The 18,130-nt window shown below is 37.5% G+C and overlaps 1 protein-coding gene across 1 annotated transcript in view; it reads right to left on the reverse strand.

Annotated features, from left to right (window-relative positions):
- spn-A (RAD51 recombinase homolog spn-A) overlaps positions 1–18,130 on the reverse strand; it is a 163,453-nt gene that overhangs the window by 83,655 nt on the left and 61,668 nt on the right. Inside the window, exons 4-5 of the mRNA XM_090370766.1 lie at positions 15,601–15,718; positions 11,129–11,220 (exon numbers count right to left, since the gene is read on the reverse strand). Of these exons, the coding sequence (XP_090226892.1) occupies positions 11,129–11,220; positions 15,601–15,718 (210 nt within the window). The remainder of the gene's footprint in view (positions 1–11,128; positions 11,221–15,600; positions 15,719–18,130) is intronic.

Genomic DNA, 18,130 nt, shown 5'->3' on the forward strand with positions numbered 1-18,130 from the left:
AATCTCATCACAGTTTTAATGTTTTTCACATGTACATAATTTATTTTAATATAATAGCAGTTTTTGTAAATATTTATTTTATTTCATTTTTAATTTGTAAATATTTTAGTTACAGTAAAATACTTATTCTTGTGGTTCGTGTATGAGCTGATTTATTGCTAAAATATTACAGGAGAAGCAGCAGCTGATCAAACTTCCTGAGAAAAAAGTAAAAAACCAAACTGAAACAACTTTCACTAGAAAATAGATAATCTGTTCTATATCCTAAACTCCAACAACTCAGATGCCCATCAGTACTGTACTGAGTCCCACTGCCCACTCAGTGCAAAGCAGAACTGGTGAAAGGCATTGTGTTGAGAGTCTTCTGTATCTGTGCCCCACTAAGATATTAATTCTGAAATCAATACTATAAAAAGAATTCTAAGTTTGTTGAAATTGGGAGAATTCTCAGAATTATCCCAATTTCAACAAAAATATCTCTCAAGTCTTACAAATTCTATAACCTTCCCCTACCACCACACAGGAAGATGCAAGAAAACAGTCAAAGTAGCCTGTCATCACTACAATTTTCTTCACCAAGAAGGAAATGGTAAATCACAAAGATTCCCCCCCCCCCCGCACTGTCCCATAATTCCAGGACTCCGTTTGTTTAGTGGCTATATTACCAACTGGTTGATCTGCACTGGGCAGGCAGACCAGTGTCTTGAAACACACATGAACACTCCAGGATGACCTGGAGCACACTTGCGATGAATGGCTGGATGACCCAATGGCCAGTAGTACCACACTATGTATCCGAACAATCCCAACATAGTGCTCTTCTCAGACGAAATCGCTTGACTGGGATTAGTATTGCTCTGCAACAGATTGGTTCATTACATTAGTAGGTAGTTAATGTTCTTAAGATGTATTTGTTTACCCCCAGACATCAATTTTTTTTTCTCACTTTGCTTTCATTTGACATCATCTTTATTTCTTCCTCACTTTTGGAAGGGTTGTTTACCCAAAATTCATCAGTTACCACAGATGTCAGTGGGAAATTAACACATCTCCAAAACTCCAGTAAACAGGTGTCAGAGAAACACTAATATTGTCTAGTGTCTTCTCCTGAGAGGAGGACTATATCACCTTGACCCAGCAGAAGGAACTCTTCCCAGGGGATTGGCCAGAATTGCAATCATCACCAAACAAGCTCTGCTATCCTCTCCAGAAGTCACCTGCACTCAGCAACAGTACAACTCCAAGGCCATGATGCAATCTTTTAACTCAGTCCCAGGATTGGATTCCCAATACCCAGAATCAATCAACACCTACTAGACATTAGCCATTACTCAAGGACTGTAGAAATCATTTTGCTCATAAACCTTCAGTAAGTCAAGGTCAGTCAGGACTGTATCCTGTAAGTCAGATAACAGGCCCACCAGATATGCTTTGTACTTCACAGTTGAATTTTACCATGTGGGGTGCACTTACCTGGCTTTCACACTAGCCCTAAGTTTGTGAATTAAGTCCTTCATTATACCATTAATTTTAGCTGTTCAGTACATTTTTCTCCCCTTTTCCCTTTTGTTTTTATATCTCTAGCCCATAAGAAAGCAATGCTGCCTTTGAATTGTTGGCTAATACCACACTCCCACCCCATTATATCTTCCTTAATGGTATTACCATATTAAATCTCTCCCATCTCTCTTGCCATCCCACACACAAGCAGATAAATTTCACACTGATGTGACACACACACACACACACACACACACACGTTACGGTGTAATACCTATGTGCCCTTAAAAAAATTTTTTATCAGAACAGCTGAAGCTTGACAGAAAATTAAATAAACAGATTGCATGCTGGAAGCTGCAGAATATATTGTAAGTAGGCATTTTTTATTACAAGGTTTCCAAGTCTTCTTCATACTTAGGCTTCTTCATACTTAGAATTTATAAGTGTTAGCAAAGAATTTTTCACCAGAATTTGCTGCTTTCCTATCAACATATCACACAATGCATCATTACCAAACCTTTTACCTAAATTATCATCACTGGTTTAATGGTAAACTTTCCAGTCATCCATTTTCTGCAAAAATAGAAAATGAATGACTGTAGAAGTAAAATGCTGGACTAAAGTAAGAGTCAAATCAGCATGGTATTTTACATGAAATATGGAATAGTAGATAAGAATAAAACTGTGAGAATGCAAATGTTTTAGTGCTAGTTTGGTACGCATTATACATCATCTTAGAGGGGGGAAAAGGCATTGTGTGTTATCAGACACAGTCTAAAACACTGATGGATCCAATATCTTTCTATTTTAGAAGATTTAGGAGATGTCTGGTTGCCTGCCTCCTAAAATCCACTCATGTACATCTTCTAGATGGCATCCTTGTTATGTCAATTTGATGGTAACAAACGTGTAGAGTGGTTCTCTTCAAGATGCCTGGTCAGCATGAAGAGGAAAAGACAAAATGCTCCAGCACATGACAACACAATGAAACAAATGGCACTCAGTCCTCAGTGGCTTTCACTTCCCCTCTTACGGCAGCGAGAGGATCAGAGGAGAAGCAGAGGGTGCTAAGAATCTCTGGGTACTACCAGACAGCCATGCACGGAAACTGAGCTGATGAGCGATCTTACAACACAAGATTGCTCATCGGGGAAGATAGGATATTAGAGCTGGAAAATAAATTAGAAAATGTGAATTGGAATATCATCAGCTTGGCTGAAACAAGAAGAAGAAATGAATCACTTATATAAGTTTATCAAGTGGAAATCTGCTGTAGACAGTGAAAAGAGCAAAGGTGGAGTTGGCATTCTGGTCCATAAAGATATAAAAAACAACATTTTGGAATTCAAAAGTACATCCCCAAGGGTGTCAAGACTACTACTCAGGATTTCTATGAGGTACAAGCTAAAAGTTATGATTTATGCAACAGCATCGAACCATGATGATGAAGAGGTTGAAGATATGTACACTGAAATTGAGACTTCTAGACGAACCATGATGATGAAGAGGTTGAAGATATGTACACTGAAATTGAGACTTCTAGACGAACCATGATGATGAAGAGGTTGAAGATATGTACACTGAAATTGAGACTTCTAGATGAACAGAAAACTCACTACACCATTATTACAGGGGCCTTCAATGCTAAGGTTGGAAAGAAACAAAACAGCGCAGAAAGGGAAACTATAGGAAATTTTGGAATAGGTAGAAGAAACTAAAGAGGTGAAAGACTTGTGGAATTTGCAGAATCTCAAGGAATGTCAGTAATGAACACTTTTTTCATGAAAAGGGTGAACAGAAAGTAGACACGGAGGAGCCCAAATGGATTAACAACTAATGAAATCGACTTCATCCTCACTAACAGAAGATATATTGTGATGATGTTACCATCTTGAAGGTAAATGTTGGAAGTGATCACAGAATGGCAAGAAGCATACTTGATATAGATGTAAGAAAAGAAAGGAAAAAACTGACAAGTAAATAATATGAAGAGGAGAAAAAGCAGTATGTACTGGAATTTAACAAGTTTGAGCTTCTGCAGACTGCTCAGGACCAAGATATCAACGGGAAATACAACTTTCTGAAACTGATGGAGCCCGTGAAACCTATAGGTAAAAAGAAATCCAAAGAAAAAATTAGTCAAAACACTTGTCATGATGAACCAAAGATAACAAATGAAGAGAAATATAAACACTGACAAGGACAAAATTGAGTATACTGAGTTATGCAAAGCCATTAGAAAGAGAAAGAGAGGACATAAGATTTAACACAAGAAAAGTAGAACAAGCATTAAGGGAAAACAAAGGACTTAAATCAGCAGCCTTTAGCAGTAATACAGAAAGACAAATCATATTGAAACTGAAGGAAGAGATGGTGTACTTATAAACAGCAGAAGACATAATTCAAATAGCAGAAGACTACTATAGAGAATTATACATGGAGGGAGGGAATGATGCCAGCAGTGGGGAAGATTTGATTTGATTTGTATTTTATTGGTGCATTAGCAACTAAGGCTATAATGTGCCAAATCCAGGTTGCAGTGGGGATGGATCACAAATTTGCAACACATACCTGATATGCTTCTTGATGAGGTAGAACATGTATTCATGAAAATGAAGAATTAGAAAACCCCAGGAGAAGATGAAGTTACTGTAGAGTTGTTAAAATTGGGAGAGGAAGAGACATAACACAGAAACTGGCAAGACTCTTCAAAAAATATATTAGGAAAGGTGTGATGCATAAGGAGTGGAATAATGCAATCATAATTTTGCTGCATAAGAAAGGAGATAAATCAGAAATTGGAAATTGACCAATGCTGTCCCACAATTACAAGTTGTTCACAAGGGTCATTACTAACAGATTAGAAAGAATACTTGATGATTATCAACCAAAAGAGCAAGCTGGCTTTAGGACAGGATTCTCAACTATGGATCACCTTCACGTAATATTGCAGCTAATGGAGAAAGCAAATGAATATAAAACACCATTATGCCTGGCATTTGTGGATTATGAAAAGGCATTTGACTCCATACAGCATAAGGTAGTTTCGGGAACTGGAAAAACAAGGCATAGATACTCCATACATTATGATTTTGAAGAAAACATACGAGAAAGCTACATCCTTTATTAGAATAGACAAAGACAGTAGCAAATTTAAAATTGAGAAAGGAGTTCGACAAGGAGACACAATATCTCTGAAGTTGTTTACTGCTGCCCTTGAGGAAGCTTTCGGAAGATTAGACTGGTCACAGAAAGGAGTCAATGTGAATGGACAGTACCTAAACCATTTACGATTTGCAGATGACATTGTGATCATAAGCCATGATCCCAAAGAATTAGAGGAAAATCTTAATCAATTATGCAATGTTAGTAAGGATTTCGGACTAAAGATGAATATGGCTAAAACAAAAGTAATGAAGCAGTAATTGAAAAGGTGGATTCATATACTTATCTGGGACAAGTCGTGGCTGTAATAATGCTAAATGGCCGGAAGTCAAGGGAAAGATAAATTTCGGATGGATAGAATTAGGAAATATAATCACATACTGAGGAGCAATATCCCAATTTGTCTGAAACTTAAAATAATGAACCATTGTATACTCTCTACCATGACTTATGAAGAAAAGCTGAAAACTACACAGCAAAGAATGGAATGAATTAGCATTAGCACTAGTAGAGGCATATGATGCAAGAAAGCAAGCTTATTCACAGCATCAGCCAAAAAAAAAAAAAAAAAAAACCCCACTTCCATTTCACCCCTCCGTTCTTTCGAAATGCCTGTCCAGCTGAGCCTTATATTTATTTAGGCTATCAACCTCCATAACAAGGGGTGGAAGTCTGTTCACCAACCAACTATCCACTGGCTAAAGGCAAGTTTCCGCACATCTATCCTACATGTCTTTCCTCAATCTGAATTTATGCCCTCTCAGGTGTTTATTCTGAGGAAAAATCCCATCAGCATTGAGCATGCTCAAACCATTCAAGGCTTTATACACCTCTATCAGATCACCTCGCCGGTGCCTAGTCTCCAGACACTGTAATTTGCAAAACTTAAGCCTTTCTTCGTAAGAGAAACCCCTTGTTCCATTCACTAATCTTGTCGCCCTTCTCTGTACTCGTTCCAGGAGCTCTACATCCTTCTTGAAATGAGGCCTCCAGACCTGTATACAGTACTCAAGGTGTGGCCTGACCATTGCCTTATACAAGGGAATAATCACCTCCTTATCCCTGCTAGAAAAATTCCTGTATATCATTGACAAGACACCATGAGCTACTCCTGCAGCCCATCTGCACTGCTCAGAGAACTTCATATCTGCCTGCACAATTACCCCCAGGTCCTTTTCATTCTCTACAACTGCCAGTGTAGTACCACAGAGTTAATACGTTGCTCTGGGGTTGCTGTTTCCCATATGTAGTACTTTACATTTGTCAATGTTAAACTTCATTTGCCACCTTTCAGCCCATCTGCTCAACCTTTCCAGATCTTGTCACAGCAGCATAGCATCAGAAGTGTCCTTAACAACCCTGCCAACCTTTGTATCATCTGCAAACTTGGGCATTAAGCTTGATATACCATCATCAATATCATTTATAAATACAGAAAACAATAATGGACTCAACACTGAACCCTGAGGGACTCCACTAATAACATTAGTCCACGATGAGCAGTGTCCATTGATTATCACCCTGTCTTCTCCCCCTCAACCATCCCTTTATCCATAGCAGCAATTTGCCTCCAATGCCACACTGCTCCAATTTGAGCAGCAGTCTTCCATGTTCAACCGTAGTGCCTCCGTAGCCGAGTGGTCAGGAGCGGGAGTGCAGTAGCACACGCTCTTTGAGTAGACCGGGGTTCAAGCCCCTGACTGCTAAATACTGTCGATCAGCCAAACCGCACTGGACCAGCGTTACAGATTATGGACCAATTCCCTCAGCATGAATTGTTGAGGAGGCTTCCATCCTGCAGTGGGTTGATAATGGCTGCAGTTTACTTTACTTTTTTTTTACTTCCATGCGCAACAAAACAAAAGCCTTTCTAAGTTCCAAATATATAATATCAAAGTTATTCCCTGCATCCAGTTCTTTTGTGACTTCATCATAGTATCCAATCAAATTGGTCAAGGCAAGACTTTCCCTTAACAAAACCATGCTGTGTCCGAGCTATAACTGAAGTCTTGTCTAGATGATCCTGCAGTGCTTCTTTAATCAGTGCCTCCATTAATTTTCCTGGAACAGAAGTTAAACTCACAAGTCTATAATTACTTGTGCCAGCCTTTGATCCTCCTTTGTGAATTGGGGTCACATTTACACATCTCCAGTCTATGGGTACCTCTCCTGAGTTCAAGGAAGCTCTCATAATTATGGCCAAGGGTTTGCTTACTTCTTTTGCTGCCTCCTTTAATATAACTGGATAGATACCATCCACCTGAGGTGGATGGGATCTATCCAGTTTGTGTTTATCTTGTGTTTATCTTCAACAATTTCTCCTCCACTTTACTCTCAGTTATTACAAGATTATCTAGCTTTCTACCAGAGTTGAATACACCTCTGGCATTCCCCTCGCTGAATAACTCCTCATGTGTGAGCGTCGATGCGAAATATTCATTTAGTTTATTAGCTACCTAAGCAGGATCATCAACAGTTGAACCATCGATATCAAGTGGACCAATCTGATTCATCCCCTTCCTTCTAGAGTTTACATAAGTAAAGAACTCTTTTCTGTTTTTCTTTGCATCCTTTGCCGAAGATTTCTCATAATCTGCCTTCGCCTGCCTAACCTCCTTTGTAACTTGGTTACAGACCAGCTTATATCTATCATAGGCTTCTGTGTCACATGTTAATTTATACGTATCCCATGCATTTTTCTTCTCTGCCATATGTCTCATTAGTTCATTTAGACCTAAACCTTGAACAATATTTCTTAATTGGTATGTAAAGCCTAGTAGCTTCCAAGATAAGTTGTTTGAATGCTTCCCATTTTGAATTTGCTGTTGGTAACATCATCAGTTGGTTCCACTGTATAGAATTTAAATACTGTCTCAGACCATCGTAGTTGCCTTTACGAAAGCAAAAACCCTTCCCTTTACCCCTGATGGTAGTTACCTCTTTGAGTAAATCCCACTTCAGTACACTGTGATCACTGCCACCTAGTGGTTCCTTTATCTGCAGATTCTTAATGCATGAAGAATCACTACTGATAATCAGATCAAGAGTATTGCTCCCTCTAGTTGCCTCCCAAACATGCTGATGTAGAAAACAATCATCCAATAAATCCACAAAAGCCTTGCTAGTGTGTGTGAGTGACCAGCCCACAAATTCCAGTCAATATCTGGGAAATTAAAATCCCCCATTATAAGACTCTCTGATTTACTGGCCCACTCTATTTCCCTGTACAGTTTCTTATTATACTCATCAGAGTCATTAGGCCTATAGCACACTCCTACTCTCAATTTTGATCTCCCAATGCTTAAGTCACACCAAACAGACTCGACACTGCACTGTCCAGCGATGTCGATTGGCTTCACTTCCTTGGATTTTATGTGTTTCTTAACTAATAGCATAACCCCTCCTCCCTTCCTGTCCTCTCTATCCTTTCTGTACACATTGTACTTTCCCAATTCCAGTTCTACATTCCTTATATCTGTGTGACACCATGCCTCTGATATTCCAACAATATTTGCCTTTGATGTTTTGAGCAATACCTCAAATTCATCAAATTTATTTACCAAACTCCTAGCATTGGTGTACACGCAAGTATACATGCACCTGTTCCTATTCTTAGCTACCCTTACACAAGCCATGTGTTTACTTGTAACGCAATGACTCCCAGCAGTCTCTGAAATATCCTGCAGCTTGTTTTCCAGGCTGCTGCTCATTCCAATAGAAGCAGTCCAAGAATCACTTTCACCTCTGTCAGTGGCTATTGTTAATCTATTAGTCCTTGTATCCCCCCCCCAAGCTAGCAGTTTTCTGACCCACCTAACACTGCCACGATAGCATCAGCAAATATTCTTGCATCCTTTCCATTTAAGTGTATCCCATCCCTGTAGAAGCAGTCTCTCCTGTTAACAAGTACAGACCAGGCTGAAAAAAATTCTACCCCTTGAGCCTTGCACAATCCCTCCAGGGCCGAATTGATCGACAAGGCTCTCATCATATACTCCCTCCTATCATGTCTGGGCAGAATTGCAGACACTTTCAAATTGAACCCTAATTCATGGCTTTTTTTCAACAGTGACCTGTACTTGTTAAGTAATTCCGCCGGTCTCCTACTCTTAATATCATTAGTGCCAACACGTACAACTAAATCACCTTTTGTGCGCTTAAAAGATGATATCCGCTGTGCAACGCCATCAACCTTTGCCCCTGGCAGACATACCCTGGTCCTGTTCCTCCTATCCTTTTTACAAAGCATGTTCCCTGTTTCCCTGACAATAGAGTCACCAACAATGACTAGTTCTTGGGGGACCAGCACATTCTGCCTTGGGGGTTGCCGCTGTGTTGCGTGATGACCAAGTGCAAGCTCTGGCGTTGAGATGTGGGCAGCTGAGAGCTTGATGGGGCCCCTCAATTTAGATCCTTCGAGGACATCCACCCTGTCCTTCAAGCCCTCATATAGGCCCATAACAACGCTGAGTTGTCGTCTGATTTCCTTACACTCCTTACATCGCGCACATACAAAGACATCCCCCATGGCAATATCATGTCCCGTACCCAACTGCTCCACAAACATCATGCAAACAGTGCATTTTAAAAGGCTGTGATTATATTGGGAATCAGACTGTTAGATAAGAAGAGAAACACATGGATTAGACAGCAAACACAAATAAAGGACATTCTTATCAAATTTAAAGAACTGAAATGGATTCGGGCAGGACACACAGCTCGAAGACAAGATGACAGATGGACTAAGAAAATAACAGAATAGTGCCCAAGAGGAGCTAAAAGAAAACCTGGAAACAACGGAAATAGACAGATGAAATTCATGAGTTCGTGGATGGCCATTGTACAAAACAGAAGAAACTGGAAAGTTGCTGGAGAGGCCTTCATCCTGCAGTGGACTGAAAATAGCTGATGAGAATGCATCATCTTTGGATGATCTTCTGTTATTAATTTGACCCCCTAACATTAAAACATTAAAAACAAAGAAGGAAATTATGTGCTGTCTGTCGAGAAAGAACTGCAAATGTTTGTCAAAAATTCAGCCAAGTATTCAAAATTGTGCAAAAAGAATAGAGTCCACGTGTCACAATGAAAGTAAACCTTATTGATATTTTCATACTTGAAAGGGAGGGGGGGGAATACTTGATGATTATCAACCAAAAGAGCAAGTTGGCTTTAGGGGAGGAGGTGGGAAAATGCTTCAATTTCTTTTTTCCTTACAATGTAAGCTGACTAATATATAAAACAGCACTTTACAAATAAATTTATTAACAATAATTTAGCAATAATCAAGTTGCACTTCCTGCTATCAACTTTTTCTGGCCTGTAAACCTTTTCATAGGTAGGAGTTCCTCCATGGAAAAAAAAGGATGAAAATTACTGGTTTGAAAAAGTCAATTTTAACTTTTTTTTTTTTTAAACTGAAAAGTTTTTTTTTATTAATTTAGGATTTACACAATCTTTCCCTCCATTTGAAATTTCTGCTGTACACATTTCCCCCTCATCCTCTTGTCTTCTATTATACTTCACTTCCCCCTGGTTTTTGAAGTGGCAATGAACAATAGTCAGAAAAATATACATGGCCAAAGTGAGCCAAATTGCAGAATGTTATTGACACAGAGATACTGCCCTTAATTCATCCAAACATCCACCTTGAAGGGTGGGCAACAGGATTAACCTTTCATAGTTTTTATTATTATTTTTTTTTTTGTAAAATTTTGTAAAAATGAAAGCACAACTTGGACAACTGAAGCTAACAGATGCATTCTCCTCATCACATTTTCAAAGTTATTTATTTTTGTGCTGCTGTCTATTATACACTGCATCTACAATTGCTAAAAAACACAAGGAGATGGCAGTACCTACTGAAGGTTAAGTAGGTATAAACACTTAAGATCACACACAATGTGATACACACAATGAATAGCACAAAAAGAATAATTTTAAAATGCAGTAAATTCACAACAAATACGAACAATGGCATCATCATTATTATAACATTGCATATTATGAAATCCTTCATGAGTTATCTGGTCATGCACTTGCTTTTGAATATATAATGTTTTCCCAGTAGAGAAGGCTACTATAATTTATCCTCAATTTTGAATTCCAACACAGTGTATAAATAGACAACCTAGAAGTGATATAAATGAATTTTTTGCAAACTTTGTTTGCAATCCTTGTGAATTTACTGCACAAATGGTTTTGCACTACTCAATACATGTTAGTAAATTCTTGCAGTACGAGGCCTTAAAGGCCTTCAACTGCTTTTTGTCAATCACTTAAATTATGAAAGTTAAAATTTTTTATTTTCTTTTATTTTTTAATGAATTAATAAGGATCAAACCTAAAAACTGAACATTATGGCAGGCTATATGTGGTCTGCTGGCTGTGCACATATGCACGCGTGTGTGGCCTACAACATATTACACAAGGGAAGGATGAACAGAAAGACAGTTTTAACTACCTGGCAGGTAACTGCTAATGTGTGACATAACTGTGTTTTACCAGTTCTGAATTCCCCAAATATCTCTGTAATCGATCCAGTCTCAATTCCACCTAGAAACAAAAATAAAAACATGAAACATTATAATGTATACTTCTCTGTACCTGTATATTTTAAACTGAGCCATAAATGTTTAAAATATAAAGTTCAGTTTAAATGTTCAAAATTAGTCGCAAATTATCTTAAACATAAATACTTTAAGATTGAAAACCCACAAAAATATCATGCATTTAACTCTAAGATGTCACTTCACTTTTAGGCATATTCTTAGAATAATAAATAATGTTTCACTAAAATCACATTGTTAGAACCATTATAGAGTGTGATTCAAAAGACAGGCAACCGATAGTATGTTTTCACTTTTATTTCAATCATTATTATATTTATTATATAACAGAGGTAACAATAAGTATCTTACTTCCCAAATGCAAGCAAACTCTTTTCATCATGTTCAGAGAAACTTGAGTGTTACCACTGAAATTTCTCATTCAATATTGACTTTTAATTTTTAAAATATGTAAATACCGTTACTGAATTATCACTCCTTTTTCAGGTAGTCCAAAAGATAAAAATCTAGGGATCATGGACATATCTTCAATTATGAACGTTGCTGTGTCTGGGAAAATACATGCTGGCTTTACTGCAAACAAAACATTACTGGTTAGTGACTGAAAGCAACAATTGTTGGACAATATATAGTATTACATAATGGGCATAATGGTGTTTTATATTCATTTGCTTTCTCCATTAGCTTTGATATTACGTGAAGGAGATCCAGAGTTGAGAATCCTCTCCTAAAGCCAGCTTGCTCTTTCGGTTGATTCTAATCAAGTATTCTTTCTAATCTGTTAGTAATGACCCTTGTGAACAACTTCTAGATGTGGGATAACAAGCTAATTGGTCTATAATTTCCAATTTCTGATTTATCTCCTTTCTTATGCAGAAAAACTATGATTGCATTATTCCACTGCTTAGGTGTCTCACCTTTTCTAATGCACTTTGTGAAGAGCCTTGCCAGTTTTTGTGTTATGTCTCTTCTTCTCAATTTTAACAACTCTACAGTAACTTCATCTTCCCCTGGGGCTTTCTGATTCTTCATTTTCTTCAATGCATGTTCTACCTCATCAGGAAGAATATCGGGTATGTCGTATGTGTTGCTAATTTGCAATCCATCTTCCCCACTGCTGGCATCATTCCCTCGCTCCTTGTATAATTCTCTATAGTAGTCTTCTGCTATTTGAATTATGCCTTCTCTACAATTTATAAGTATGCCATCGCTATTCTTCAGTTTCAGTATCATTTGTCTTTCAGTATTACTGCTAATGGCTGCTGATTTAAGTCCTTTGTTTTCCCTTAATGCTTGTTCTACTTTTCTTGTGTTAAATCTTCTTCTTATGTCCTCTCTGAGTCTCTTTCTAATGGCTTTGCATAACTCAGTATACTCAATTTTCTCCTTGTCAGTGTTTATCTTTCTCTTCATTTTTCGCCTTCGGTTCATCATAACCAGTGTTCCTTGACTAATTTTTTTCTTCTTCTTTGGATTTCTTTTTCCGTATAGGTTTCTTGGGCTTTATCACTTTCAGAAAGTTGTAATATTCCTCGTCGATATCTTGGTCCTGAGCATTCTGCAGAAGCTCAAACTTGTTCTTAAGTTCCAGTACATACTGCTTTTTCTCCTCTTCTGTTATCTCAAAGACCTTTGTATTATTTACTCGAGTCAGTTTTTTCCTTTCCTTTCCTATATCAAGTGTACATCTTACCATTCTGTGATAACTTCCAACATTTACCTTATTCAGGACGGTAACATCATTCACAATATATCTTCTGTTAGTGAGGACAAAGTCGATTTCATTAGTTGTTAATCCATTTGGACTCTTCCATGTTTGCCCTTTTCTTGAAAAAATTTTCATTACTGACAATCCTTGAGATTCTGCAAATTCCACAAGTCTTTCGCCTCTTTCATTTCTTTCACCAATTCCAAAATTTCCTATAGTTCCCCTTTCTGCACTGTTTTGTCTTTTTCCAACCTTAGCATCGAAGTCCCCCATAATAATAGTGTAGTGGGTTTTCGGCTCATCTAGAAGACTCTCAATTTCGGTGTACATTTCTTCAACCTCTTCATCACCATGGCTCGGTGTTGGAGCATAAATCATCATAACCTTTAGTTTGTACCTCTTAGAAATCCTGAGTATTAGTCTTGACACCCTTGGTGATGTACTTTTGAATTCCAAAATGTTGTTTATTTTTTAAAATCTTTATGGACCAGAAACACAACTCCACCTTCACTCCTTTCACTGTTTCCATTGGTATACAGCAGATTTCCACTTGATAAACTTATAAGTGATTCATTTCTACTTCTTGTTTCAGCCAAACTGATGATATTCCGTTTATGAAAGATTGCACTAGTGATTGCACCAACCAATGATATTCTGTTTATGACAGATTGCACTAACAGAAAAGCCCAATAAACAGGTGACTGCTAATTGCTTTTTTATTGTTTTATGGTTGTGACCTCCAGAAATCCGACCGAACCACTTGGTACAGTTGCAGACAATCATAGGGTAATCTTCAATGCTGCGGTCTCCTGCCCAGATTAAACGACATGTTGTCCCAATTAAGCGAAGTAAACCCTGGCTATTTTCTCAAATGGGTTCTGTTTTTTAAGATTTGGCCCAAATAAACGGCTGCCTTGATTAACCGGAATCCACTGTATATAAATATTAACACACACACACACACACACACACACACACACACACACACACACACACACACACACACACACACACACACACACACACACACACACACCATAGCTGAAACCTAGGAAGAAGTGTCTGAATCTTGTATGGATGATGTATGGGAGGGGGTTAAGTGCTTCCACAGTTTGCATACTTTTGGAGCTTTATGCTTGTCAATGAAGAAAAGTTGACCAATGAACACATTGGGATGAAAACCATGTACTAAACCAGTAGTGGGATTTGGCTAGTTTGCATGAACCTGTTCCTAGAATTTCCAGAGTTCACCGAAGCAGTCCCTAAAGGCCATTTCACACCGAACACGATGCGAGCTACAGTACTTTTGGTCTGTGTTTGGTTTTTCTCTTTTACCTTGAAAAGGGGAAGAAAGGTAATAGAGAACCAGTTTTTAAAATTTTTGATTCCCACCACTGTACTAAACTGATAAATAAATAAATAGCCTTCTCAAGAAATCTGTTTAATGAAGAGAAGGATACAGATTTGGAGGAGTTCTTGGAGTTGCACAAAGAACAACTCTCAAATCAAGAGTTAATACAGCACAGACTTTGCCTTGTTGGCAAGGATCAAGAGGGAGATATATCTGAGTAATAACTTTTTATAAAAGCTGACGAGAGAAGTTTTGATGAGAAAAATCAAAACGATCAAGGAAGCTTTAAACAAATTCTGGAATATGAGCCAAGTTGTGTTCTCCTCAAGACTGAGAGGTGTAAAGAGTGTACTTCAAATGATGGACACCCTTTACACCTCTCAAAGGGCATTACAACAAAGCATTATTATGCATTGTTTGGGGGAAAAAAGAGGAAAGCAGCAACACCACAGCTTGACACCTTTTTTTTTTAAAACATTAAAGACAGAAGAGAAAGCACCATAAGTCAATGTTTTAGATGAATTCCCACATACATCATTTTAAAAAAAATGTAAATTGATATTAACAATAGTTAAGTGTAAAATTCTTAAACACACGTCTGTGTAATTAAACAGTATGATGCATTAATTGTTTTCTTACTACTTTTATCACTTTCTTTTCTCTAAAAGAAAGTTAAAACTTTCTTACAAGCTGATTGATTGATATTTGGTTTTTAGGAGCATTAGCAACTAAGGCCATATTGCTTCGGGGATATGCGGTTGTCATTCCCTGATCTTTCAGCATTCTCCATATTTGGTGGGCACGGGTTCGAACCCCGGTCTAATCAAGAAGCATGTGCTACGCACTACTGCTACTGCCCAACTGGCTACGTGGGCGCCTTTCTTACAAGCCTCAGGGGAACTGCTGCCTAATTTTACCTCAGAACTCAACATGCTAACTCATGTTTACAAGTTACTGCACAACTAGGTGATGCAGTACTTCACTGAGAGCTACGCCTCCCACCAATAAGGTAATTTTGCAGATCAGCAATGGGGGTGTCTCATTACGATAGCTTCTTAATTTGAGAAACTGATGCCTACTATGAACAGTAGCCTTTTTCATAAACTTTTGCTTATCACTAAAAACAGTACATATAAGTGTAGCTATTAAAAATGTTTTTCCCGACTTAAGTCAAACTATTAAGAGTTATCATTTCTGTTTTTAGGGTAAAACAGTTACATTCATCTCTCCCATGTAGATTCAAAATATTCACAGAAAACCAAAGTGTTTTGATACTGCCTTAAATTCATAAAATTGAATTAACATACCTCCCAACAATTTGTCGAGTTCTTTTGAACCAGTTGTTATTTGAATTATTTCAGATCGTTTCTGGTGGAATTCTGTTGCTGTTGTGAATCCCATAGGCACCATCTTCATAGCTTCAACCTACAAAGAAGTTTTTTTTTTAACCAAATTTTCTGTTCATTTTAAAAAACAAAGCATTGACAAACATAATATTTAATTTGTCCATGTGATAAAATATCGCAGTCTCAATAGTAAAAAAAAAAAAAAAAAACATAATACAAATGACCAACATAATATTTAAATCTGCAATATTTTGAATTTCATGAGGATGCACAAAAATTTGAATAAAAAAAAAAAAAAAAAAAATCAGCAAAAACAATGCAAAATTGTCAATTTTTGATGCCACCTATATTTTAAATCTTTTCTGAACACAGCTGTGAAAAATCTGTTCTAATTCAAAAAACGTAATTTAAATTAATTTTTTAAAATTTAAAACTCATTTAAGACCCTGTCAGCAAGCAAAAGCAAATTTAAAAACTGCACACTTCAACATATGCTGTGATCAGACCCCAGTATGCCAGTAACACACACACACACACACACACACACACACACACACACACACACACACACACACACACACACACACACACACACACCAAAAGTGTGTGATTCCAGACAATGCATCAAACTCATGAAGCTAGAAAGCATTACTGATTGGAAGAAAGTGTAGCAGTAAAGCAAACTTGCAATCAATAACTGCACATGACATGTCAATCACAACATGTGCATATAATTAAGTTTAGCTTAAGCATGAATTTTTTCAAATTGTGATGATAATAAAAAAACATTTCTGAAATTTTTAACAGAGAATTTTAAACAGAACATCTATGGAGATTAGTTAATTATTAATTTTTCCAGAGAGTGGAAAAGATTTTGTAAGAGATAGATTAGTAATTAACCCGACTGCCCTCTTTGGAATGGAGTCAAAAAGCCTGAGAGACATTCTGGGCACTACCCCAGATGTGGAAACAACATTCCACGTAGAACAGATTTGAGATTTGTAGAGAGTGAGAAGTTGTTCAGAAGAAAAGTAATGCCCAGGGCAAAAGCGGAAACTCAGTTTTTTAAATGCAAAGGAAGCAGTATTTGTGATGTGCTTATGCACAAGAGAGAGATTAGAAGTCAAGATAATTCCTAAAAAAGAAGATAAAAAATGAATAGGAGCAGTACACTCCTTTTTTTTGCAATATATAAGAGAACTAGGTTTTAGAAAGATTGAAATTAACTAAGTTATGTGTCGCACAGGTGATCAGCATTTAAGGAATGAGTGGTGGATATTCAAGAAGATGAAGCTGTTTTTGCAGGGCAAGGTTTCCCAAATTGGAAGGTTGAATGCAACGTGCTATCATTAGAAAAACTGTGGATATCAAGTCAAGGGAAGATCATTAATATACAAGAAAAAATGGTGGGAGAAAAAACTGAATTTTGGGGAATAATCAGCATTAGTGAGCAGCCAGAGAGAAAACTGGATGCCCAACAAAAAAAAAAAAAAAAAAAAAAAAGGAAAAAAGGCAATCCATAAGATGGATGCTTGTATAGAAGAACTTCTAAAAGCCTTGTTTTAAAATCCTTAGTAATGTCAAGAGCTTGAGTTACACAGATGGATAACATAAGCAAATACATCACCAGTGGAATGGATTGATAACTGGATGGGAGGGATTTGTCACTGTTCTTATGAACTGGTTGGATATGAGCAAATTTCCAAAAAAAAGGAAAAACACCAGCAGAATAAGAAATTGTGAAATGGTGACATGGAACAGAAGCAAACTGAGGAGCGCAGCTTTTGAGAACAAGTGGAGAAATGCCATTAGGACCTGGAGCTTTCTTGGCATCAAGATTGTTCAAAATTCTTCTGATATCCTTTTGATGGAAGATCACAGGAAGCAGAGTGGATGATCAATACAAGAGTTAGAAGAAAAGCGGGATGCAGGTAAGTCAGCTTTATCTTTAGATAATGAAGCAATAGAACCGTCAGATTTTAACAGAGGTGGGAGAATAGATGGACAAAAGTTGCAGCCAATAGCTTTGGCAAGAGACAAAAATGCTTGACTAACTTTGACAAGAAGCAAGTTTTCTATTCCTGTTCAAAATCTAGTTCGGATTGATTAATAACTGCTTTACAATTGCTGTGAGCTTTAGGGTAGGCAGAAAATGAACCTAGAGATTTGGATGCGAGCCAATTGCGATATGCAACGTTCTTATCTTGAACAGCCCTGGCACATTTATTGGAAAACCAAAGTTTAGATAAAGGATGGGATTTTAAGGCAGAGTGTGTCCCTACAAGAATAATTTCACTGACACGATCTAGGCAAACACTGACATCAGAAGATTTAAAACTAATGTAACCAAGGAAAAGAAATCTTGCATATCATCCCATTTTTCATTCTTGTAATGCCAAACAACATGAGAGAAAGGCTCCATTGTAGAAGAGACCATCACCATGTGTGATTTGAGGTGCCCAGAGGACCACTCACCTCAAACGTGTACTTA

The sequence above is a fragment of the Mastigoproctus giganteus genome, chromosome 3 (assembly GCF_048544385.1).
Source record: "Mastigoproctus giganteus isolate SK-2022 chromosome 3, ASM4854438v1, whole genome shotgun sequence".
NCBI lineage: Eukaryota > Metazoa > Arthropoda > Arachnida > Uropygi > Thelyphonidae > Mastigoproctus > Mastigoproctus giganteus.